A 24,839-nucleotide genomic window follows, 5' to 3' on the forward strand; every position below is an offset into this window, starting at 1 on the left:
CTCTGGCTCCTTCGCCGAGCACTCCGAGTGTTTCTACAGCAAAAGGATAAAACCAGTACTGATCGCCCAGATCCCGATAATTGTATCGTTTTCGGCATTCTGCTTGGTGTGCCGCTGCGCCCGCTGCCTTTGCAGACCGTTTAAGGTACGACTGTGCTAACGTGTCCGCAAAGGTGGCGTCCCATACCAACTGCTTTCCCTCTCGAACCGGCACCAAGGTCAATCCATCTGGACGCTTTCCATTGTCCCTGGATAACCCTACGGGTTCCAACTCGCAGGGAAAGCCCGCTGCTACGCATCCTCGTTCCAGTATACTGTTCAATGTATTTTAAAATTATGTAAGTATGTATTTTAAATGTAAGTATGTAAGGTTACTCTATTCCTTCCAAATGAAACGGTTTACTGTGAGAATAAAGCAGTCCCATTACTGCATTAATGATAACCGGTGCATTGTAGCAAGCATTTTACTTTGGGACAAATGCAGGAGAAAGGGTACTTCTAGTTGTCTTGTTGTACCCACCTAAGTACCCACGTAAATGCCTTTGCGGTGACGCACGCACCGAGTAAATGTAGTAACGAATAACGATAGAACTTTGATTGTAACGCCAGGAGCCCTGTTGGTTGCATTTATCTACCGATTTAATATTGGTTGTTCTGTTAACAAAGACCTGAACCCCTAATTTTAATATTTTTGACCGCATCCCCCGATCAGGAGTATCTTTGAAATTAGTCTTGCTGCAGCTCGTCTTTATTGGTCAAATCAAAATGCAATACTCGTACACAATTATTAGAAAAGACACACAAACTACTACAGAAAAATTTCATTTAGTTTGTCCAGCCCTTCCATCGCTTCCAGCACTGTAGCTTGTTCTGAATCTTATTAACACTGAATCTTATTAACAGATTTTTGTCCCGTACTTATGCGCGTCACGCTGCTGGTCAGCTTTCTTTGCTTGCCTAGCTAATGAACTCCCGCAACAACCTTGAGTTGCTTTGTTAGTTGTTACGTAACCGAAATAAGGTAAGCGTGCATCCCGGGTGCCTAGAGGCAACAGTCATCGAAAAACGGGGTGCCGGCATTAAACAACTGACTGGGCTTGCCTACATCAAACAGGAGTGATGCCTATAGTATCCGCATTATTCTTAAATGCATGTTTACCTGCACAGTCTTATCACAACGCAAACGGAAGGTTACAGATTATAGCCGAATATGCTAGCAGCACTATTTACTTTATCATTAATAAACAACGTTAAAGTCGCCCAAACTCACACAAATCAGCAGATGTTACAAAGAATACATCCGCGCAAACAAAGGACAGTTAAAAAATTAAAAGCAGTAGCCCAAAGCATTCAAGAACAACAACCGAATAAATAAAAAGGATTAGAAAGAAACAAACGCTAATAATTAAAAAGGATTAAAAAGAAACAAACGCTACTGGTACGGCATTCGGAGCAGCGTTAAAGCAGAAATGTTTCTATTACACAAATTAGCAAGACAAAGAGAGAACAGACACAAAAAACCGGAATAAACCATTACCAGCGCATCATCAATCATCCAAACCAGTGGGCCAATCGGCAGCCGACTTATCTTTCAAAAGACCATGTTTCTTGCGATATTTTTCCGTCATGCGATATGGCTCACCTATGTCATCCTCTGCGTGTATAATATAACGACCACTGCACACTGGCGGATGGCGATGCTGCAGCGGCAGACAGACCGTCTTCTGCGCGTAATTGCCTCCCGCCGCTTCCGCCTGCAGTTCCTTGGACAGGGGCACATCCATCACGGTCCACTGATCAGTCTCGGCATCGTACGCTTCAAACGACGTCAACGCCCGCTTCCGCTGATTATCCCCGTCGACATGGGTCGTCCCGCCGTACACCCAGATCTGCCCGTCCTTGATGAAGACGCCGTGATGATAGCGCGCCACGTTCAGATCCGCAATACGCTCCGGTTGAGCATCGGCCAGGGTCAACGAGACGCGGTAGCAGACGGTTGTCACGATGCCATCGCTTTCCCAGTATGATAACGGCGGGGGATACATACAGCCTCCAGTGAAGTACAGATAGCCGTGGCAGACAATGACGCCGCAGCGATGGTGGACCTTCGTTTCGTCCTTCCAACCGGTGTGCTTCGTCCAGGTGTTGCTCGGGATGTCGTAGAACTCCACTATGCTCTCCGGGTGAATTTTGTATTCCTCAATAAAAGAACCAGCCGACAGAAAGCAGATTCTATTGTTCGGAAGGACACAGGCCTCCATTAGTGAACTGTAAAAATATCCAGAAAATGAAATATAAAAAATGTAATAAAATACTGTATAAAAATATGATATCTGGTTATAAAAAAAAACAAAAATAAACATAAACAGAATATTAAATATACCTAGAACATTTAAATATAAAAATTCAATAAGCATTGAGCATTCAATAAGCACTGATACGTTTTACGCAAACTGATACCGACGCAGACACTTCCAGTCTACGTCTACGCAACCTTAGCTCAACATAGCGCAATGCAAAAATCATCAATGACAGCACCGTAAGCGCAATAAATAACCACGGTATGCATTCTTTGTCTAATGGGACGGGTGCAGAAACTTACCGGTGATATCGCAAATATATACCGGCCACGCCACGGTAGCGCTCTTCTTCCAACTCCTCGAATCGGATACCATCCATTCGCATCTTGTCAATCGTCTCGCTGCTAACCCACTGACCACTATCAGGATCCGATCGGTCGTGCAGGAAACGGACCCATCGTTCCGGTATTCGCTCGTGCTCGTAGCGTGAGACTGGCCCGATCCGGCGCACTTGTCCCGTAGCCATATCGTAACAGTACCAGTTTTCGCCAAAACCACCCACTTCCTTTTCCAAAGCACAGTAGAGCTTACCGCCTACGGCCACCGCCGACAGAAAATGCTCCCACTCGCTGAAAGGCGATCTCTCCATGAGTGTGCGTGTAGTGCCCGTGATGCAGTCCATCGCCAGCACTGTATCATAGGTATCGACGATCAGCTCCCGCCCGACGGCCATCGCATAACCACCACGCCCGCCGTTCAGTGTACGCCAGCATCCGGCCAACGTGGCCTGCAGCGGTGAATCTAACTTGGTCAGTTCGTTGCGGATAAAGTCAAAACGGAGGAGCTGGTGCGGATGGTCTTCGCTCATGTGGTAGAAGATGGCCTCCTTCGGCATGGCTCGCTGCAGTGACGCTCCACCGCCCAACAGACCGCGGTGTCGATCGACACGAATCCGGGTTAACGCGGCGTGCAATGGCCCTGTGGTGGAGGCCACCAGTGGCTCAATGTCCAGATGATCCCACACGATGCTCTTATCCAGCATCTGATGCATGCGCTGGCCGGCGTCGTGCATGTACCAGCGTACCACCGCCTGCACACACGAGAGTAGGAATTAGGTACGAGGACACACTAAGTATACGTGATAGACAAAAAATTAAGCGAGAATAAGTGATAACCATGCCCGGCTCATGCAACGCGGGCAACCACCCAGGTTTGCAGTTGCTTGTAAGCACATAAAAAATGACTGACTGAAAATTATGCAAACTTTCAACGCTGATTTCTCGTGCACTCTGGAACGTGACTATTCAACCAATATAACAGAAGACGCAGAAAAAAATAACACGATTTTTTGATACCAAAGAGGTGAGAAGATACGCTGATTCAAACAGATTACAGCTATTTTCATTTTCTCGTAGACTGAGCATAGAATCCACGGTCAAGGGTTCCCCACAGAATCCTATGCTATGTCTACGAGAAACTCAAAACGCTATCTCTTGTCTTAATCGCTATAAACTGCAACTTGTTGGGTATCAAAAATCTTGTAGATTTTTTCTGCATCTTTTGCTACATTGGTCAAATTGCTTCGTTCCATAGCACACAAGGAATGAGAGCTGGAAGTCAGCATACGCGTCTATGAAGACGAGCTGTTTACTACGCAGTACTTGGACCGCCAACCCTTGGTGGCTGGGTGTGCTGCACAACACGTGATTGGTTATCATTTATTCTCGCTGGTTTTTTGGTCTATCACGTATACTTAGTGTGTCCTCGTACAGTATTATGATGCGCATGGCTACGTGGTTTTAACCGCTTAGAAATCATAACACTTTATAATATTAGCTGCCGGTTGCAGATTTTGATAAATTATTTAATTAACACCTTTTTGTTTTAAACGTCAGTTCTTGAAATAATTTATAAATTGCGAGTGTTTATTGCTTTTAAGAACTTGCTTGAACTGATGCATAATTATTACCATAATTAATTCAGCCAGTAGACAGTAGAAACTATTACGATATTAACTGTTAGAAATCCAATAATCATAAATTAGTAATAGTAATACACAATTTACATCAATAGGCAAAACCTGGAAGTTCTGGAAAGCAATTTCAAAAATTACCGATCGAAAACTAGCCGCTAGCGCCATCTTATTATTTTAAAAATAAATTAAATATTAGGCAATATTCTGCCGTATGGATGTCTCGAATAATTGTAGTTAAATAATAAAATTTCAAGAAAATGCACCAACCTGATAAAGTGTGGCTTCGGAATGCGGAACGAATTCCTGATCCAACAGGTGGGAGACCTCTTCCTTGCTGCACTGCAGAAACATCTCGGAATCAACAAACTGAGGACGGCGTGGATGCGGCTGCAGGAGCTCCGCACAGGCCAGCCTTTCCAAATCCACCAGTCCATCCCGACGGGCCAGACGCCACATGCGGAGAACGTTCTCCGGTCGCTCCATGATCTCACGCAAGATCTTCTCGGCCATTTTAACGGCGTGGTCCATCTGCAGGTATTTCGCGGCCATCCACACTTTAACGGCGTCTTTGCATTCGAAGGCGAACTTCGAGTCCCCGCAGCTCAGGCATTTTATCAATCTGATCAGTGTTTCCAGATGGACGTTCTCGGGTTGCTGGCTTGCTGCATCTCGATCACGGTGGAGTCGCTTTCCTGGAAATTCCTGGCCAACATGGCGGCAAAGTACGGTGATCCGCGGATGAGAGCATCTTTGTTCACGGACAATGTTGTGCCACCGATTCGCAGCGGGGTTTTCACTGGGTTCTTCTGCTGCTGTTGCGCTGACTGTGATTTCTTCGAATTCGTACGCTTCTTATCCATACTGACGCGATATTATAAGGAACCGAAGGAAGTGATGCACAATCAACGCTGTGCAATGCAAATTGCGGTAAATTAATATTCAGCAGGAATTATTTCAAGATCAAGCGATGAAAAATAATCTGGAGATTCGCAGCTAAGAACCGCAGACGAAGGACTGCATGCATGCCGCATGGATGACTACGGGTAGGTAGGGACTGAATCAAACCAGCTGTGCAGCTCTCTGGTCTGTTGCTGGTCGGGTGAATCATGACTGTACGAGCAGACCTAAACATCACGGCTGATCTAATCCTCCTGGAGGGATTGGATGGGTGCTATTCACGCACTTCGGTTCATTTTATGGACTTAAGCGTCGTGCTCAGTGGCAGCGTTTACACATCCAATCTGCCACAAAACCCATTGGAAGTTGTTGTTTTTCAGTGCCTAAGCGCAAGTCCAAGCACGAAAATAATTAATATTATTTGAAATTAAAAATTTTAATTTCTGTCAAAAGGAGGGCTTAAAAAGTTTCTGTCAAAAGGAGGGCTTAAAAAGCAAAGCGCAAAACGTATCGACCCTGATAACAGATACCCGATTTTCTGTTATTATGGTTCTAATCTGACTAGCGTGTGGAACATTATGTGAATTGTAAAAGGTACCAGACATCGACATATGCCTCGTATATGAAGAAGAATAGAAGAAGAATTTCTCTCGTTCGTGCTAAGTTTTATTTTGGCCAAATCAGAAATGAATCTTTTTTCAGATAACTTTCCGTATGTTACACTTTCAGACAATGGAAGCATTATAAAACTGTTTTTTGTTTAAAATGAAAAGTCAGGGACCGTTTTCGTCCTACCAAAACATGCTTACAAAGAATTCTAAAATATCTATATTATCACTTCCACTCAAGGAAAACCTTCCGACAACACTAACGTGAGCACTCGGGTTAATACTATGGTCAAAACTAACGTCAGCATTTGGGTTTTTACTTTGGTAAGAACTAACGTTAGCACTCGGGTTAGGGCTCTGGTCAAATTAAGTGCAAGACGAAACGGGCATACCATTGTTAGGCTGAAGTCTTAGTTAGATAGTTAATTCGATGGAACAACGATTCAAAAAAGTTTAATTTTTCTGATTGATCATTCACCACCTTTTGGCTGTTCGCAGCCCCTTTTTAAAAATATTTTTGCCACCACGTTTGGCTATTGTCACCACCTTTTTACACCTCCTTTCGACTATTTCCACCTCCTTACATCTTTTAATAATATTATTATGTTTATAAATACTTTAAGTCGCTACGGAGATCTTTCTTTTATAAAACGATTGTAAAATCATATTTCTATAACGTTATGCGTTAAAACGCACGACCTTTAGAAGCCGGGAAAAGTAAACCCGATATTACTTGCCGGTATAAACAAGTACTAGCAGGTGCAAAACCATGAGATACAAGTCAGTTAAATATGACTGCATCCGCCAAAAAGTGCATGACGCTAAAAAAACTGGGAAATGACCATTCCTGCCGGCGAGCCGAATGCAATGCCACTCTAACCGTAGCGGCCGGCACGGCTGAAAGAACACCGCCTCATCATTACTAAGCAAAATACGTATGCGGCATAACTATCCTCTTACCAAGGATGGTTGGCAAAACGTGCTGGAAAATCGACGGTTGGATCCGAAAGAAGTTGTAGAAGTCCGTGAACTGATAGAATCGCGAGTGAATTTAAAAAAGTGCGAGTGCGAGTGAATAAAAAGCTACTGAACTTTCAAGAAGGCCAGTCGATCGACATTTTGCTTTCTCGGGTACAGCAGCAAAAAAATGGATACGACTGTGGCGTTTTCGCCATTGTTTTTGCAGTTGAAATCATTTTCCAGCGTCTACCGGAAGAAGCCAGACTCAGCAATAAGAAGATGCGAGAACGTTTGGCAAACAGCTGCAGCACGGATAAGATGCGCCTAGATACTTTTCCGGCCGGCGGCGGCCTCAACCGTAAAGAAAATGCGCCCCTAACGGCAAAGCTTTGAGCTTTTGTCACGAAGTCTTTTATAAAACTTACTGTGTAAAAAATGCAATAAAGAGGTGAGAATAGCCAAAAGAGGTGTGAAGAGGCGGTGGCAATAGTCAAAAGGTGGTGTTAGAATTAATTCTTAAAAGGTGGTATAAATAGCCAAAAAATGGTTAAAAATTCGTGAGAATAGCCAAAAGTTGGTGCGAGGTGGTGGGAATAGCCACACCCTTTTAAAAAATGGGTGGTTTTAAAGGATAGCGTAGAAACAGAAATTCGGACTTCCTCATTTTTATATTTCTGCTACGGATACTCAACTATGTACTGTATATTTCTGTACCTCAGGTTACTATTATTTGTTTATTTCGTTACTATAAAGAAATGCGGCATTCTACTGACCGTGGCGGGTCAAGAAACGAAAGATCTAATACTCCGGACACTTAACTTTCGTGAAGGTTTTCAATTCGATGGGATATACAGTCTGTATTTTGATAGCAATCACAAACCACCTCTTCGAAGCCTGGCAAAATTCAAACATGGTTCCGAATTTAGTTTATAGCTGTATACTATATAGTACACTAAACTTATTATACAGTACACACTAAACACTTAATATTTTAGTAAACGTTCTAAGCAACTGGAACTGCTATTATATTCAAAGTTACATAAAAGTTTTACAGGAGCCAGTTTTGCCGGAACCGGCATCGGAGGGACGGGTTAGAATAATTTTAATAGAAATAAAATACATGTGACACAGTTTCTGATCATGCTGAATCTAATGGCGTTTACAGGTTTTTCCAGTATGTTATGGTTTTTTAAAATCTCGATGTCCCAGATTTCTTTTGTAATTAAATTACAGACCATGTTCCTTGATGACCGATCTACGCAACTCCACGACCAGTTCAAACTTAGATTGCTTCCAGTCTTCCTAAATTTTTTGTTTCTCCCTCTGGCACTAAGCGCTAGCAGTTCATTTCTGTTAAGGTCCCGCTCCCAATAAAACTAAGATAAGCACTAAGGTTAAAACTTGAGTGAAAACTAAGAGCAACAATACAGTATCTACTCCGGTCAGTCTTAAGATATGCACTCGGGTTAACGCTCATGGTCAGTAACACGCAATTCTTCTTTAAAAATTTCAACTGCTCTGTAAAGGGTAAATCTTGCTTAATTGAAGATAGAAAAACGAATTTGGGGAAATTAATATTCTGGGTGTTTCACTTGAACGACCATCGCTCATTCACTAATCATGGTGTTTCGTAGTGTTGCTTTACTTAGTAAAAGTAAATAGTAAACCTACTTAGTAAGCTTTTTTTGTGTTTTAATAATTAAGTAAAAAGTAAGTAGACTGCAAACAGAAAAGTAAATAGTAAGTAAAAAGTAAGAGCAGCCGAGTCGTGAAAAGTAAATAGTAAGTAATAGTAAGAGATACAGTATGGAGAAAGTTTATTTAGTAAATAATTTTGTTTACTATTTGTCAGCAACAATATAACAGTACCAAAACTCTGTCAAACTCAATTTTTTGTAAGATTTAACGTTTGGCAATACAGGTTTCTTTCTGCAGCGCTAAATTTTCGCTGCACTGCAGACGCTAATGAGCACTTGATGCGCGAGTTACGTGACAGTTAGATGGACTGTAATACTGTGTCTATATAACACTCGTATAGTAAATGCATTCGCTTATTTATGAAATTTTGCTAATTTTATTCGCTATCGTGCTACCATGCATATTTTACATGTATGAGTCGGTTTGTCAAGCACAGTAACTTTTAGCAAAAAACAAAATCGCTTCGACGGAAAAATGCACAGTCAAAGTACCAAATTTTCTGCGAACTGTTAAAATCGCAGTTCAAGTAATGATTTTTATATTTACCGCTCTGTAAAAACAAAGATTGCAATATATTAAATTTGTTGCGTACGCGGTTCATGCAAAATCTAACAGGAATAGTAAATACTATTTTACTAGTAATTACTAAGTAAGTAAAAAGTAAGTAAGACTGCGACGGAAAAGTAAAAAGTAAGTAATAGTAATACCGGAAGATTACAAAAAGTAAATAGTAAGTAAATAGTAAAACCGACGGCAGGAAGAAAAGTAAAAAGTAAGTAAGTCGCTGGACCAATAGTAAATACAACACTGGTGTTTCGCTTGAACGACCATTCGAGTAGTTAGTGTAGGCTGTATAGGGCGCTTGTTTACGTTGTCGGGATACCAAGCTGCTACCTGTCTTGGGGTGGCTGGCATAAGTACACAGATACACAAGACAGTCACGGCTATCCAGTATTCTTCCCATTGTTGTTATTTACTCTTGCTGAATTTCGGCAGTTATGGTGTTCTGACGTGTTTATTACTATCCTTAGAATTAACGCCTCCATGATTTAACTTTTGAAAATTCACGGAACATTGCTCTGTTTTCTCATTTCTAGCAACGTAATTTCGGCATTAGCTGCAAAAATGTCAGCGTTGCCCTTTCCAGTAGGACAGATCGTTTGGGCAAAGATCAAAGGTATGGCTGCGGATAAGCTTGCATCGGAAGGGTCCCCATGGTTTTCAGCTGTCAGTATACTATTAGCAAACTATAAAAATTAACGCAGGTTATAACCGCTGGCCGGCGTGCGTTGAAACGCCACCGGAGAATGCCAGAAACCGAGGCGTTTACGTGCAATTTTTTGGAACCGATAAACCGGGGCAATTCGGTTGGGTTCCTAAAGGCGGTAAGCTGCAAAGCAGTCAAATAATGTAGCACCATAGTTTTCAACGCTAAATAATGAAAAATGTGATGCATTGCTTGATAGGACTAGAGCCATTCACAGTGGGCGATCAGTCCATGAGAGAGCTGTCCAACACGCAGCTGCAGGCATGCGTGAAACTGGCTGCGTTAAAAAACAACGGGAATACTGTCGCTCCTCCAGTCGTGCCTCCGATTCCACAATGCGGTACATTTTTTAACTTGACAATTTTTTTGAACTAATCCGCAATACTTTGTACATGACTTTGTGGGTTGTTATGCACTTTTTTGTATAGATAACTAATGTACCACTCTTTTATGTAGAGGTTGACACTGTGCAAGTACAAGGGGAAACTCAAGCCCAATCAATTCTCGCGTCCGAGCTCAACCAGACTCCAGGTAAACTAAAATAAAACGTTATCTATAAAAATAAAAATATATACAATCGATGCAGGTAGAAAGCATACCACTTCGATTTGTACTCGGGTTAACTGTACACTCCATTACTTTCAGCTGCACTAAGGTCTGCATTAAGGTCACCACCTGTGTATACACTACGTTTATCACTTTCCATAACACTTTTCTACAGCAGGTTAAATTTTTGCGGCAGATTGCAGGTGTTATACTACGTATATTTCAGTTGTCAGTACAACAGAAATCTTACAACAATCGTAGAAAAAGTAAGCACGAAAGTCAGCTTTGTTGTAGCATTTTTGGTTTAATTCTTGAAAGCATTGACGCAAACAGCTGTGAGAAACATTTTGTATTTCGAAAAATTTGTTGTAAATCGATGTTGTAGTAGAAGAAAAAGGCTTTTCTTCTTTTTTATAGCAATCGTGGCAAACTGGTCAATGGGCAGTTTTGTGAGAATCGCCGAATTACAACTAATTATCTGTATGCAGTTTCAATCCATGCAATTATGGATACGAGTTCAGACGTACTTGCTTTTAATTATTGCTGATGACTCCACATCATAATTATGTAACATCTGAATTAGCGATACCAAACCTGAAACCGCACTGCACAACCAAACCACACTGTATGTAGGTTGATTTTTCGAAATGGTAAAGCCGATTAACAAAATGGCCAAAAGCGTGCGCCCGTCAGCGTCCACGTCCAAAAAACCGCGTCGTAATGCGGACCAGGAAATCTGTATGCATTTTACGCAAGCCGTTCACGAGCACCAAATATGTGGAAGCGAGCTTTGAAAGAATTTTGCGAGCGCGATAAAGGTGCCGGAAAACACAGGGCCTGGAAACATTACTACAACATCTTGGAAACTGTAGTTCCCATTTTAAGACTACGATTTGTTGTACAACTTTGTCTTACAACTAAAGCATTGGCTTAGCATAAGCCGAATCCTAAAACATCAGCTAGCTGTAAGCGCTGAGATCAGCAGTAGCGTGGCATGCAGTGCACATAAGCAGCAAGTTTTAATCGAAATCCCTGTGCGAACAAAAGAAGATCGTGTCTTTCCCCAGCCATTGGCCAGCTGAGCTCATATTGGTCAGTTCGTGCACGCCAACTATGCTTACGTGACGTAGTGGTCATTAGTGGGTGACGCTGGTGATTTTGCCAGATTGACGATGACATCAGTGTTATGGAGAGTAAATGTGTGCAGAGTCTGTACTTCGTAGAATGAACTTGTACTCAGGCAAAAGATGTAAGCGTACAGTGCGGGCCAATCAAAAGACAGTAATCAACAAACTTGAAATCTGACATAGTTCGAGCATAATTGAGTTCGAGCATAACTGCCAGTATATTAGCTTGTTGTTGTACGTTCCATACTGTAATCTACGTTCGCGCAAAGGACAGAAACAAAAATGAAGAACGGACATCGTTACATCAGCAAACTGTTTGGAATATAATATTACTCGCATGATATTACGGAGCTACCTGTTAGTATAAAACTAACCTAAGCACCGCTAACAATTTCTCATTGAAAAAAACAGCTGAAAGAATGGCAGTTCCAAAAAAAATTGTTGTGAAAAGATTTAAAGTTTAAAAGGTAGTGCAACGCACATAAAGATAGTGCCGAATGTTTGTGTACGGAGTAAAAGGTCGTGCACAAAAACTTCGAGTGAAAGGTACCGGTTATGCACGGAAAGAAAGTATTGCAAAGGGTTGTGTACGGAGTAAAAGGTAGTGAAAGGTTGTGTACCGAGTGGTCACCTATAGCGGTTCCTATACATAATTTTTCTATGCTACAAAAAATGATCTCACAATTAAGATAACAAAATTCGATCTCGTTTTTTGGTGTGTCTCTAGCTTTCATGAATGTCAATGCAACTGATTCCTTATCTGGAAATTCTATTGCCACAATATCGCCGGCCGCTGAAGTAAGCACTCCGGATCTGTCGCACAATTATTCATTCCGCGGCGACGAAGTTCCGGCAATTTCTGAACAGGTGAAACAAATAGAAACAAAGCCGTATCCGTATCCACAAAACTAAAATTGTTTTACTTAAACGATTTTATTATCTTGATATTTAAGATGGAATTTATAGGGTATCTGTAAATCACCTGCGGTATCTGCTCCGGTTTTACATTAGACCGAGTTTGTGCTGGTTTTATTATTTAGCACCAGTGAAGCTAATTTATCAGCCTTGCATTACAAAAACTGAGCGTCTTATTATAACCAAAGTGTATTTTGTTACATAATTGCTTGAGTTCATACATGATTAATTTTGTTTCAGGATGTAATTTCCGAAGTGTCAGGCAGCACAACCGGACGAAACAAGGGGATCATTCCCCTAGAAGAAGTGGACAGCTGGTAGATAAATTTGCGAACATTGCAACAAGAGACTGCTTATACTTATTTTACTAGTATTGTAGCTACAACTTACTAATTTTTTCAGGATTAGCGATAATTTTTTGCCTAGCAAGACAGCACAACTGAAAAGTGACCTGATTTGGCATTTCTTTGAAAGGTACAACGGCACCAAAGCCTCGTTGCATTAATAAAAGATCTATATAATATTGCAGATTTTGCGCAAGCAAAAATTATGTCCCAATGCCGAACTTTCGAAAAAGCCTTGGCCGGCGATTGTCGAATCGGTTCAACGTAAGCGGGGGTTTCAACTGCGGAAACAAAAGTGCTAAGGGACAAAAAAGGTCCGGCATTAAGTTGTCCGAAGAAGGAACTGTTGCGTTTGAAAGTTTGACAGGGCATAATGTGACGAAAATTATAGTACGCTATTAACGTGCCGTTTTATTGTTAGCTTTAAGTGTACTTGTATCATGTGCTGTAAATCACATACAAGCTTGTCACATAAATTCCTGCGCATGAATGCAACAAAAAACACAAAAATTATTTGGTAACGACAGCTTTGCAACTGTAATGATTACATTATCGCAGTAATTACAGATGTACAAGATATACTTGTACCGAACGCAAAGTAGTACTAGTATCGTACTAAAATAATCAGATTCTAGAGATAGATCTTTATTACCATAAAAAAATTGAAAAGGGATAGCTAACCCAGCTTTACCGAACAGAATTAGCAAAAACCATTTCCACTATCTGAAAGCCCATATTCCAAAACTTCCAAAACTATACCAAAACAAATTGAAATGCCCTTTCATACTACATTTACATAAACTGCAACCACAGTACAACAGTACAACACCTAACAACAGTACAACTAACAGTACAACACCTAACATGTAAATTAAAATGACGTTTCATACTATAATTACATACGCTAGTATTGTTTTTTATTGTCCAAGCTACTACTACTGTCAAATGCACAGGTCCCGTTGGGTGAACGAGTGACTGAGCCGAGTTACCAATACTGTCCAATGCACAGAGCTAGTAAGTTATCGCGGTAAGTGAGCAGGTGACCGAGCTACCATCAAGAAATCCCAATGCTTGAAACAGAAAGATTCAAAACAGAAGTCTCAGTGTTTTTGCGCATTTGTGATGTAGCGATTCAGGTTCGAATTTAGATATTCATTCGAAATCAAATAAAGTGGCCAATGGCCATGGACCACAAGAAACGCGGCGGCGAGTTTCTTGTACTAAATAACAGTACATACAATGGCATTATGCCTAGAAAAATAGCCTAAATAACGCTTTGATAAACTGAATCATTTGCTGTATGACACAAGCCAGCTATTTGTATTTATCATAACACCATGTTCAATGTCGCACCTTGCCGGTACTTGCCTCTAAAAGCGCTTTTGTGCCAGAATGCGTTGGTTCAGAAAATCTCAATTCGGGTACAGTGTATTTAGGCTAGGATATAATTATTATGACTGTAACGTATCGTATCAACATTATATATATTCGGGGTTGTATATACTCGTACTGTGCATACTTTTACTACTGTATATGGATATACTCGTTACATTATACTCGTATTAGTATTATAATCGGCGTCCAGCAGAAAAACAGTTTCCAGGTGGTTGCTGGTCATAAAAAAATTAAACCAATTTGCAAAACAGGGCACCGGCGCTTCTGAGTACCGAAGTGATTTCCAGCTGTACAGCAGCCGGGCAGCATCCGTGTTCAGCGTGTTAAAGCCGACCGGCGTTGGGTGTGGTCACACTGGATAATTTTGGTTATCAAATACTGATAAACTTTAATGCAGATACCCTTGTTTACGGACTAATAGCCTTGCTCAATGGTTCAGAAGTACACGTTACCAGTACAAGCTAAATCTAAATAAAATCTGAGCAGCAAAGTTAGTATATTGAACGCAAGTCTACATCATAGTCTCAACCCGAGTGATAAAGCTATCACAATGCAGAGGTTAAATTATAGTCCAAACCAGAGTAACAGAGTTAGTACAACTACAAACGTAATCCAACGTTATTCGCTTTGGGAACATTAAACTTGTTTAGTCTTCTTCTTGGACTTCTTAAATCTGCGCGGCTGACGTTTTAGTCTTGAATTTCTTGCTTTTGCTTCTCGAATTCCGGCTGTAGAAATCTGACTTAACAAATCAGCTTTCGTCCGGTGTTTCTGAATTAACGCAGCACACTTCGACACCAGCTCCAAGTTTTCTGGACTCTTGTTGTCCGTGGCGTCATTTAAAAAATCGCGAAGTGTCTGCAACTGCATTGTATATTTCGACCCAGACGATTGTGGCACAGTTGAAGCGCTCTGTAGCGTGGACATTAGAAAGTCTGACCCCGCCTGGGCGACATTTTCGAAACCGAAGAAGTCAGCCTGCAGATCAAAAAATTAATTTAGTAATGGTCATAATTAGAAGTACATGTCGCTCATACTGTTTGTTGGGAATCTTTAAGAAGAGAAGACGACTGCAGTTGTGCTTTTTTGGATAGACAGAGCAAATGGACGTGATTACAAGCCCGAAACCCTCCTACTGCAGAAGGACAGTCGCAAAGAAAACCGTGAATACAAATCGCAACATTGCATCCGGTGCAAACCGTTTCGCAGTTTCTTGTAGCACACTCAGCAAGGATAATGACATGTTCATTAAAAGTAATCAAGTTCTTGCAAACATATCGAGATTCTGCCTCTTTTTCAAACGAATACTTCGAAATTGATTTTACGGCCTCCCGGTGATTTCGCTTAATTTGCTGCTGTCGGTACGATGGACTGGCAGTCACGGTATCAGTAAAAAGCTTAATTTCAAGCTGCTCGATGAAGTCCAGTAGGCCGCCGTACAGCTCATCAATTCGAAGGCCGGTTTTTGCATTCAGATGTACGCGCTTAAGAACTCTGAAATAAACCACAAACTGCATTACAGCTACATAGACTGCAGAAAGAAACGCCTGACTAATTAAATATTGAGATTAATCAATAGTGCTATTCGCCAGGCATTCCTTGCGCAAAACCATGCCGGCAATCAAGGCGCAAAGTCTATACCGGTAGCCCCTCCATGCGCCAGTGTTCATGTACGGTTCCCGCGATTGAGTGATAAGCGGACACCGTGACCTTCGCGCGGTTCTTTTCATTTAACAGTTCCGGTAAACACGCACTACCAGCGAGCAGTTGGCCGGGCCCCGCATGGGTATCGGTCCCGCTCTCATACGGTCTTAATTCTGGGAACAGTAATACAAGTTCCTGAAATTTTAGCATTTTAGCCTATTTCACCCCAGATGATGTAGCAAAATGTGCATTATGTTAAAATATTGCTAAACTTATCGTGAACTAAGCTCATCGTGAATAGCCGCATCAATATTTTCTTGTATTCCAAAGTCAAATCATTACGCTTTCGTTTGCCCATGATGATTGATTCATTTACGGTAATTCACTCAAATACTGCCAACAAGTGTACTTTACTTTTTTATCTGCTTGACGTAGCTGAGTTCTGTCACTTATAAGTTACAAAGCATTAATCGCGGACGTATCGTTGTAACTTTGTCTGTTTCGGCCAGACTGTATGTAATCGGCAAATTCGTTTTCATGGATATTTTGCATCCGGTCCAAAATAAAAGTGTATGTAAGCCTAATTTGAAGGTGTATTCAGTGTGCAGGATGCCCCTGTGCCGGGACGCGCCGGTTAAAATTTCAGCGTATTATCTTTTCGGGTACAGTATTTATTTACTAGGTGTATGTAAAGGCAGGTTTTACTGTACAGAAGCGATAGCAAATTTCAACGACAGATTATCGGGCGCGTTACAAACTGACTACGCGCCAGAAAAACGGCTTTGGCAGTTTTAGAAAAAAGAAGTACTATAAAATTAAGTACTTACCTGTGGAAGCTTTCTATAAACGCACTGGTCGAAAAGGCAGCGCCGATGCGGTAAGGCAGTGACCACTCGCTTATGCGTTCCAGATACTGGGATAAATAAGAATACACCTTCTTGTCCGTGCTGACCAATCTAATCAGCTCAGCGCTTTCGGCTTCCGCTTCAGATATTCCGCGAGCATACATAATATTGCCGAATCGCTTTTTCGCATCGGTAAACGAACGCGCGTGTCTGTCAAGCCACTGATTCACATTTTTCCGTACATGCCATGTACATAGTATTTTTTTGGCATTGCATCCAATCACTTGCTGGTAAGCGTTAAAAAACGCAGGAGCATCATCAGATAAAAACCACTCCGCATGGAAATTTAGGATTTGCTCTTTCAGCATTTTGAAAAAAGCCGAAACTGTTAATTCGTCTTCGTGATTTGCAATACAATGTGCAACTGGAAATCCGCGTTCTGCAGCATCGATACCCATTAGCGTTATAAGTTTAAATCCTCGCTGGCCACAAACACCATGTGTTGCATCAATACACAGACTTTTGCGGTTTAGTCTTTTAAACTGTGCCCTTTGAAAAGGCGTCTGAAGAACGGCAATAAAATAGGATTCGGGTAATTCCGGGAATTGCATACATTTTTGCGAGATGTTTTTTAAGTATAACAAATTCCTTTCCTGAAATGGAACCGTGTTTTCGTACGCAGCTTCAAGTCCCATTGACTGGTATTCACAGGCTTTGCGTGGCTCCCAGTGCAGCTTTAGTTCGCGACGAATGTTGTATACATCTTGCAATGTAATGTATAATGCACGCGAATGAACACCCTCTGCAAGGTTCGTATAATATCGTACTCAAGCAAAAATGACCGCCGTAAAAAATTTCTGTGGTTTTTACAAACCTTTCTCGAGCCTTTCCCATGCGCTTTTTCGCACATCTCGCACAATTACGCGTGGGTCTGCGCTCAAAGCCAGCCTACTTCCGATATCGATCCGAAGTCTTTCGGGAATCTTTTGAGCATGAAGGTCAGCGTTGACATCGTGGCCATAATGTTGCTCACAATAAGACGCTACCACACTTTCACTGGTGGTTTTAACCTAAAAAATAAATTTGTCGTCATGTTACTGTTAAAGTTAGTGCTATGCGCCCTGACAATCCGGGCGTGGAATGTTGATTAATTAAAATTATGTATATATTAGCTATGCGCTCCAAATACATGTACTGTATTTCCTTTTACAGAGTGTACATATCCCGAGGTATCCGTATTACCTTGCGACTTGCGTCATCAAATTATTAGTTCGTGTTTTAATTTATGGATGCAAGTACTTTTATAGGCACGTCTTCCTACTTCCGTTTAATATTGGGATTGGAGGATTAGGACCCTCCGTAAGAGGCAGAACGTATGTCAGTAAATGTTTTTGCGCATGTACAAGGATTTGGTTTTATGTACCGAGTCACTTCCCAGTTCCCAGTAGCCTAATATTAAGCTTCGGTAATCGGTAAGCAGCAACGTTTGGGACATTTACTAACAGTAACAGTAAGTAAGGTTTTTAAAATAACAGCAAACTGTAAGTAGAAAGCAGGATGGTGTTTGAGTTTTTGCACACGTTTAGCTTAGAATGATGTTATTACCCACTCTGTCATTGTTTTTCCAAAAAATGAGCTCTTTTGCTGGTTTATTCCATTGAGCGCTCGTGCGCAAACGCTAAAGCGAAAGGGCACACTCGATTCCGTTTCTTTGATTTGACAGCCTTACACTGGCTTACAGCTAGCCGTTATCCGCTTTTCGGCAAGTCAAAATATACGTATAAGAGTATCTAGATCGTTATGCAACCCACCACTGTATGACTTCGAAACCACAAATTAACATAAGGTGGTGTTCTGATATTGCCGGTAGTAATAAAATATACATGATGGTGTCGCAGAAATGGCCCGAGACAAAACGTGGTGCAGACAGTGGTGTACAGAGCCTGGTGGTGGTCAAATGTGGTGTGCAGCGACTTTTGGTGGTACAACTTTACGGACTACGGAGCTTTCTCGTTATGTATGAATATGATGTTGTTACTAATAAGTATACTAGTACTGTACCTGCATGGCACAAACAGCACAGTAAGTACTGTAAGTACATACTAGTAGCAAAAGTCTTTTGAGTATGTTCGTACAAATAGATACCCGGCCTTTTGCAGTTGCGACAATTTTCTAAATAGCAGTTTTCCACACATAGTATTATGGTTATTCGTATAACGCATAAAGTGCAAGTAGTGCTTACCATTACCTAGCAGTAGGTATAAATCAAACTTTAATCAATAACAGAACGTGTTTTCCGCTTCGCTTTAGATGCAATTGTGCACTAACGTTAGCACTAATTAAACGCTTGTCTTCTCTACGCTCTTCTCTGCACTATGCTCTGCACTATGCTCTGCATGACCTTTGTTACTACCCCCAAGAATTGCACTGAGTTCTATCTGTAGACGCTAAATTGGTGAATGTTCTAGGCTCTAGCTAACAATGATTGATGACATACCTTAATAAAAGCGGTACATTTAAATTTTCGTTCTTTTTTCGAACTCCCGTCTCCGGTAGATTTGAAATTTCGAAAGCAAGAATACATTCTGAGAGATTTTTCAGCTCCAGTTTTTTTCTCTCCATTCGCATGGTTGAATTGGCTGGCAGTCAAATCTTCGAAATCAGCTTTCCAAGATACAAATTCATCGAAATTTTGAAATGTTTTCTCCTTCACGCTGAATTCAACCCGATTATGGAAAGCACAGAGATGTGAAATCAAAGATTCAAGGTGATAAAAGACAAATTGGCATTCCGGCTCTTGACATTTTCCCGCTACGACACAAACATCTAAATCTTTACGAGTTCATCTTGCAATCATTTTTTAAAAAACCTACCAATTTTTGGAACAGAAAATTCTGGATGGTGCTTTTTAACGTGACGGTTTAAGTTTGACTTCGTCGTATAGGATTTTGCTCCAGTACAATGATCACAGCGTAGATCTTTAGAGGACATAGTGAAGGGAAGCCGACAGCGACAGTATTCCACCAATAAAATATGCAATTAGCATTGCAAGAAAGCATTCGTTCAAAATATCAAGATTGAGATAGAACCGTAAAGAATTCAAACAATTAATTATTGACTATTATGGCAATCATCAATCACCACGCAATTATTAATAAATTACATACCACATTCGCTTTTTTATTTTTTACAGTTTTATTGCAACCGTACGCTCAGAAGCGTTTACTAGTAGTTGAAACTTCCAATGGATTTTGTGGCAGATTGGATGTGTAAACGCTGCCACTGAGCACGACGCTCAAGTCCATAAAATGAACCGAAGTGCGTGAATAGCACCCATCCAATCCCTCCAGGAGGATTAGATCAGCCGTGATGTTTAGGTTACGAGCAGCAGTAGCAATACCAATGACTGTAGCAATAGCCGTCCCGTGGTCCGTCTACGAGACGGCTATGGCTATAGCCATTTGTATTGCTACTGCCGCACCTTGCCCAAATTGTCTAATATTTTTGTCAGACGGATGCGGAACCGCTTGTACGTACTGGTCACACCCAGCACGTGCAGTTGAGACAAAAGAGCCATGTTGATTGGGCAGCGTCAAACGCAGGCAAGCGGTGTAGCGCCAGCGCGTGCGGGCACACCGAGCGCAAATACGTAACAAAAGCAGAAAGCCGTTTAAAATTTTTTTGAAGTTTTGTCGGAAAAGTGTACGTACATTGTATGCTATACACATTTGCTTTTGATAATAATATTATTAGATAATCATGGTTGCACAGCCGATAGCGCCATGCATACGGGTGGGTTTGTATTACCTTCATTACGAGGTCCACTGCAATGAGCTGCTCGCACCCAGCGGCCAGCGTGACCACTGGCCACCACTGCACATGGGATCAGATCCAAAAAAACAGCCACATTATTAGCGCTGGTCAATGCCATCACCGTATAAACGCGGTTCGAACCAGCCATTCGTCCAGCACATCATCCACTCTGAACCAGCATCGATACCGACCGGCATACTCCCACCGGAACAATCAACGCCACGTAGCAGACGCGCCCTTTGGCTTTCAAGAACCAGACGAGGTTTTCCGATTACGCACCCGGTGACGCAGATGGTCGGCGCCATGGCACAACTACATGAGAATGTCGCGTTCGTTAGTCCACATGAAGCGCGTCGCCAAATCGCCAAGCATCCGGTTAAATTTCACTTGACAGCACAGCTCCACACACTCACCAATCATGGCTGATACATTGTGCATGGGTGGCGTAAAGAGCTGTTGCGCGGTGAACGCAGCGCTAACAACATACCGCTGACTAATAAAGACATTGGTGCCGCTGCGCCACACACACTCATAAGTCATATTCCCGGGTACTCGCGTGACTGAAATTCATCAACGTGAAACTGGCGAATGTGGAATTGTGATCAGCGACAATAAAGCCGATGAACGGTAATGTGTGCTTGTGCATCCACAACTGCTACCACGGAGGACCGGAGGTGATCTGTGGTATAATTCCCCAGGGTATTTTCCCTTGTGTGCTCTATTCCGTTTCTGCGGACCGCTAGGTAGCGGTTTGGATAAAGAGGATGCGCAGTACGGTTGTCGTGGCAATGGAACGTTACCGGCGCTCCTTTCGCTGCCTTGATTAATAATAATTAATGATTAATAATAATTAACATACTGGTAAGAAATTATTTTTTAGATTTCGTGATACAACTATTTGGAACCTAGTTAGTGTTACTATTTAAAAGGAAGTAGTAGTTAAGTTAACTTAAGTAGTAGCTTGTGTTGTGAAACTGTAGAGTAATAGGCATTTAAGGGATTTGGCCCGGTACATAGTACCAATTTCGGGCACATCCACGGCAACTTTCGCTGTCGTGCACTTTTAGTACACCTCCGCGCGTTTAAACTTTTGGAATTTTATTTCACTAATAACTTCCAAACCGGATGTATAAAAGCTCTTTGGCTACAAATATCATAAAGCAATGCAAAAAAGTGTTTGGGAGTGCGCGACAGCGAAAGTTGCCGTGGCTATGTACCGGGCCAAATCCCTTAAGGAAAACTCGTATGGTTTACTACCAGTACCAGAAGAAAAGGAAAGCCTTTTTCGCACTGGTGTAGACGTTAAGTTGATTGTGAGCAAACAAAATAATAAGTAAACACAGCATTTTTCTAGATACAGTACTCTGGCAAGATGACAATGTTGTGACATGACAACAGACAGCTAGGTAAATGTTCAATGGCATCGTACAAAAAACTGGGCGTACGTACGTACATGGTATGTACTTATCGTAAAAAAATATAAAAAAATTGGCATTAATGCGTTTGTGGGTGGTGTGGAACGTAGCGTGCCTGCAGCTGAACGTGTGCTGGGGATGCCTGCCAGTGACACCTACTCTTACCATTCAATGGCCACTGTCACCGACCAGTGTGGCTCCGACGGACCGTAAGTGGCTATGATTTTTGGGTGGAGAAAACTACAGCATGGGCGACACTACAAAAACATTGCATGTAATTCGTTTCAACGCAGATTGCGCAAACCAGTGCTTCTCAGTTCCAATCCGATGCTGGCGACTGGCAAATCACATTAACAGGATTTTCTTACCTAATTTTTGAGCGACCGAATGCCCGATTTTCTTCTTTGTGTCCTACAGTGCATGTGACATACTGACATACCTTCTCCGTCTGCAGTGGCAGACATGATTACGGATGCGATGCGGACCGGCCGGCAGGACGAGCGCATCACTCTCCATCTGGCCCCGGATGAGGGCATTATGCAGGGAGAACTTCGCCGGCCCCGTTTAGGCGAGGACGCCATGTTCAGCTGCGAAGCACCGCCCGGGGGCGACTGGCGCATGCTGACCTGGCTGCACCGCGGACGGACCATTTTCGAAGGAGGCCACGCCCCCGCTCAGCCGCCCGATCCTGTACAGCGCTACAATGTCAGTCGTTCAGGTGACCGCGGCCTAGAGCTAGTGGTCCTCAACGTCACCGCCTACTCGGGCGGGCCAGTGCTGTGCGTGGATGCCACGCCCACCCGGCTCTACACCAGCCAACCGCGCATTCTGCGCCGCTTCACGCTCCTTCCACTAATTACACGCGCCAGCGAAGTCTTTGCGCCGCACTCCGAGGGCAGTGCGGCGCGCGTGGTCAACGAGGGCGGTCGCCTCAACATCACGTGCCGCATCCGCTTGCCGCTCCCGGAGGCGGTTTTGCACAACCAGGATAATTATTTTTTCTGGCGCTACAAAGGCCGCATCATCAGCCAGTACACGGAGCCGCCGTACGGTGCGCTGTTCCACAGGAAAAACCCGCCCATCATCGGCTATTCAGTCGCGACATCGAACCACGAAGAATTCAAATTCAGCAATCTTCCCGGTCAATTTGTTAACTACACATTACATTTGGCGAATTTCCAAGCCAACGGTGACGGCGAGATTCAGTGCTTCATCCGGCCACACGAAGGCATCCACGAGTGGATCTTTCAAACTACCACCATCACTGTTCTTGCCTAATGGTGATACTGACGCATTAAGTCCATATACGAAGCCTGTCGTCTGTAAAGCACTGTACGAGTACAGTATTTACAAGATAAACAGCAAGATCCCTTACGAGTAGACCGGACGCACTACTCTAGTTGTCGGCTCCGCTAAGATCAGTGGAAGTGACAAGTTAATGTACTTTGGCTAAGTTTTCGACCATGTCGCACACTGAAATGGTCTTATATTTTTATGCGGCTCCCGAACTAACGTAAAAACTAATATTTTTAATATGTAATACGCTAGCTTCGTAATATTTCGTTGGTGCTAAAAAATTAATCAAAAAACTTTACCGCAAGGCGACACTGGCAAATGTGGAATTATGATTATCGACCATAGAGCCGTTGAAAGGTGGTGTTTCTGCATCCGCAACTGCTACCGCGTTGGTGAACTTGGGGTAATTCCCAAGGGTAATTTCCTTCGTATGCTCGACTCCGTTCCCCCGGACCGCTAGGTAACGGTTGGGTTCACCCCAACCGTTCGTTCTACACATCCTCCCCACCCCAATCTGGTGAGGAGGATGCGTAGTACGGTTGTCGTGGCAATGGAACGTTACCGGCGCTCCTTCCGCTGCCTTGATTAATAAGCGCCATTGCTTAGATTCAGGCGAGGAAGGGTTGGTTAGGTTACCCAAGTATTTTGTCTCACTCGGGTTTAGCAGCACTGTTGCGTCTAATTGCTCTAATACTGAAAGGAAGAAACAATGGGAAGTACGAGGTATATGTACGAGTGCAGTCATAATATTACTAAAAATACTAGCATTTAGTAATATTATGGTACAGTCGTAATACTACTTAGCCATAATATTAGTAATATTATGGTACAGTATATTGTACGTTTACCATACTTAGCTAACTTGTCCAAAGTTTTAGACTACTGCCGTGACAGAGCACGCAAGGACGCTTTCCTGAAGAAAGCGTTTAAAAGACCAGACCTGGGCAGTTATAACTTAACTCTATAACTTAACGCGAGTTATTTGCGAGTTATCGAGTTTTAACGTAACTCTGTAGCGTAACTCGCTACCCAAAAAACTTAACTCTAACGTAACTCGCCTGAAATTTGTATACGTTGTCTATGGTAGCGTAACTCGCGGTATAACTCGAAACTCGGTTTTACCTGCATAAATAGCGTAACTCGTAGCGTAACTCGCACGCTACCTGTAACTCATAACTCTAACGGTGGGTGCATTTTCCATAACTGCCCAGGTCTGAAAAGTACTGTAAGTTTTTCTATTACAGATTTTTGTTTACTACAGAACTTCTTTACATTTTTTTAAAAGGTCCCTTTGACCACAAGAATTCTCTTCCTCAAATTTTTGCTCTTCCTTTTTGACCATAAAATCTCCTTCCTTTCCTTTACTTTATTTCCTTTTTTATTTCCTTTATTTATCTGTCTAGCGGATGCCGCATGGCGCATGCACGAACCACTTTCACGCCAAGTCATTTGGCTCCAGAATGTCATGAAGCAATAAAGAATTCCCAGGTCCCCGTTTTAGACAAGATGTGAGGCAAGGGATACAAAGACTGTACGTTACAGACTGCAATAATTGCTTATTTAAAGGATCGCATCTGCTCGGCATGAAATTATGTTTTAAAAATGTATTGTAATCCTAATCAGCGACAGTAACTTCTGCTCCTCCTATCCTGCCCGGTTTGCTGCCGGCAGAGAACCCGCATGGTAACCTGAACAGATCGATATATTATCGTCTTTCAGGGCACATAATGAATGCGGTATATTAAGGGCCCACGGAGTTGGCACGGCGAGGAGAAATTACACTATAGGTGGCAT

General features: G+C 42.4%; 4 protein-coding genes across 6 annotated transcripts; 2 read left to right on the plus strand and 2 right to left on the minus strand.

The window, feature by feature from the left end:
• Positions 1 to 1,217: 1,217 nt before the first annotated feature.
• Positions 1,218 to 5,359, minus strand: LOC129589990 (uncharacterized). Its single transcript, XM_055484933.1, has 3 exons — positions 4,543 to 5,359; positions 2,603 to 3,390; positions 1,218 to 2,268 (listed from the first exon to the last, which is right to left on the minus strand). Exons 1-3 carry the CDS (start codon positions 4,822 to 4,824, stop codon positions 1,548 to 1,550), a joined length of 1,791 nt encoding a protein of 596 aa, XP_055340908.1. The 5' UTR covers positions 4,825 to 5,359; the 3' UTR covers positions 1,218 to 1,547.
• Positions 5,360 to 9,544: 4,185 nt separating this feature from the next.
• On the plus strand, positions 9,545 to 13,049 carry LOC129589963 (uncharacterized). The gene is made up of 8 exons (XM_055484905.1): positions 9,545 to 9,615; positions 9,704 to 9,823; positions 9,905 to 10,045; positions 10,162 to 10,236; positions 12,106 to 12,245; positions 12,534 to 12,610; positions 12,696 to 12,767; positions 12,823 to 13,049. The coding sequence occupies exons 1-8, from the start codon at positions 9,564 to 9,566 to the stop codon at positions 13,037 to 13,039; spliced, it is 894 nt and encodes a 297-aa protein (XP_055340880.1). The 5' UTR covers positions 9,545 to 9,563; the 3' UTR covers positions 13,040 to 13,049.
• Positions 13,050 to 14,463: 1,414 nt separating this feature from the next.
• Positions 14,464 to 21,146, minus strand: LOC129590017 (uncharacterized). 3 transcript variants are annotated; one of them, XM_055484988.1, is made up of 7 exons: positions 20,748 to 21,146; positions 20,329 to 20,646; positions 19,019 to 19,332; positions 17,396 to 17,591; positions 16,504 to 17,323; positions 15,070 to 15,526; positions 14,464 to 15,010 (listed from the first exon to the last, which is right to left on the minus strand). In XM_055484988.1, exons 2-7 carry the CDS (start codon positions 20,480 to 20,482, stop codon positions 14,669 to 14,671), a joined length of 2,283 nt encoding a protein of 760 aa, XP_055340963.1. In that variant the 5' UTR covers positions 20,483 to 20,646; positions 20,748 to 21,146; the 3' UTR covers positions 14,464 to 14,668. The 3 variants fall into 3 exon arrangements, with proteins under 3 accessions (XP_055340963.1, XP_055340964.1, XP_055340965.1); XM_055484989.1 differs by lacking the exons at positions 20,329 to 20,646; positions 20,748 to 21,146 and adding an exon at positions 19,395 to 19,636; XM_055484990.1 differs by lacking the exon at positions 19,019 to 19,332 and having other exon boundaries at positions 20,329 to 21,146.
• Positions 21,147 to 21,729: 583 nt separating this feature from the next.
• Positions 21,730 to 23,365, plus strand: LOC129590021 (uncharacterized). The gene is made up of 2 exons (XM_055484993.1): positions 21,730 to 21,958; positions 22,204 to 23,365. The coding sequence occupies exons 1-2, from the start codon at positions 21,832 to 21,834 to the stop codon at positions 23,025 to 23,027; spliced, it is 951 nt and encodes a 316-aa protein (XP_055340968.1). The 5' UTR covers positions 21,730 to 21,831; the 3' UTR covers positions 23,028 to 23,365.
• The last annotated feature ends 1,474 nt before the right edge of the window (positions 23,366 to 24,839 follow it).

Source organism: Paramacrobiotus metropolitanus, unplaced genomic scaffold, assembly GCF_019649055.1.
Source record: "Paramacrobiotus metropolitanus isolate TYO unplaced genomic scaffold, Prichtersi_v1.0 Parri_scaffold0000038, whole genome shotgun sequence".
Taxonomy (NCBI): domain Eukaryota; kingdom Metazoa; phylum Tardigrada; class Eutardigrada; order Parachela; family Macrobiotidae; genus Paramacrobiotus; species Paramacrobiotus metropolitanus.

What these genes read in the sequence shown, in the direction of transcription:
- LOC129589990 (XM_055484933.1), bottom strand. Translation starts at nt 4,824, where the DNA reads ATGGCCGCGAAATACCTGCAGATGGACCACGCCGTTAAAATGGCCGAG. An exon ending in CCGAAGCCACACTTTATCAG is followed by an intron (nt 3,391 to 4,542) that starts GTTGGTGCATTT and finishes TCGTGTGTGCAG; the next exon opens with GCGGTGGTACGCTGGTACAT. An exon ending in ATATATTTGCGATATCACCG is followed by an intron (nt 2,269 to 2,602) that starts GTAAGTTTCTGC and finishes ATATTTTTACAG; the next exon opens with TTCACTAATGGAGGCCTGTG.
- LOC129589963 (XM_055484905.1), top strand. Translation starts at nt 9,564, where the DNA reads ATGTCAGCGTTGCCCTTTCCAGTAGGACAGATCGTTTGGGCAAAGATC. An exon ending in CGAGCTCAACCAGACTCCAG is followed by an intron (nt 10,237 to 12,105) that starts GTAAACTAAAAT and finishes GTGTGTCTCTAG; the next exon opens with CTTTCATGAATGTCAATGCA. An exon ending in CTAGAAGAAGTGGACAGCTG is followed by an intron (nt 12,611 to 12,695) that starts GTAGATAAATTT and finishes TAATTTTTTCAG; the next exon opens with GATTAGCGATAATTTTTTGC.
- LOC129590017 (XM_055484988.1), bottom strand. Translation starts at nt 20,482, where the DNA reads ATGGCTGGTTCGAACCGCGTTTATACGGTGATGGCATTGACCAGCGCT. An exon ending in ATGGGAAAGGCTCGAGAAAG is followed by an intron (nt 17,324 to 17,395) that starts GTTTGTAAAAAC and finishes CGAACCTTGCAG; the next exon opens with AGGGTGTTCATTCGCGTGCA. An exon ending in TTTATAGAAAGCTTCCACAG is followed by an intron (nt 15,527 to 16,503) that starts GTAAGTACTTAA and finishes GGTTTATTTCAG; the next exon opens with AGTTCTTAAGCGCGTACATC.
- LOC129590021 (XM_055484993.1), top strand. Translation starts at nt 21,832, where the DNA reads ATGCGTTTGTGGGTGGTGTGGAACGTAGCGTGCCTGCAGCTGAACGTG. An exon ending in CAGTGTGGCTCCGACGGACC is followed by an intron (nt 21,959 to 22,203) that starts GTAAGTGGCTAT and finishes CTCCGTCTGCAG; the next exon opens with TGGCAGACATGATTACGGAT.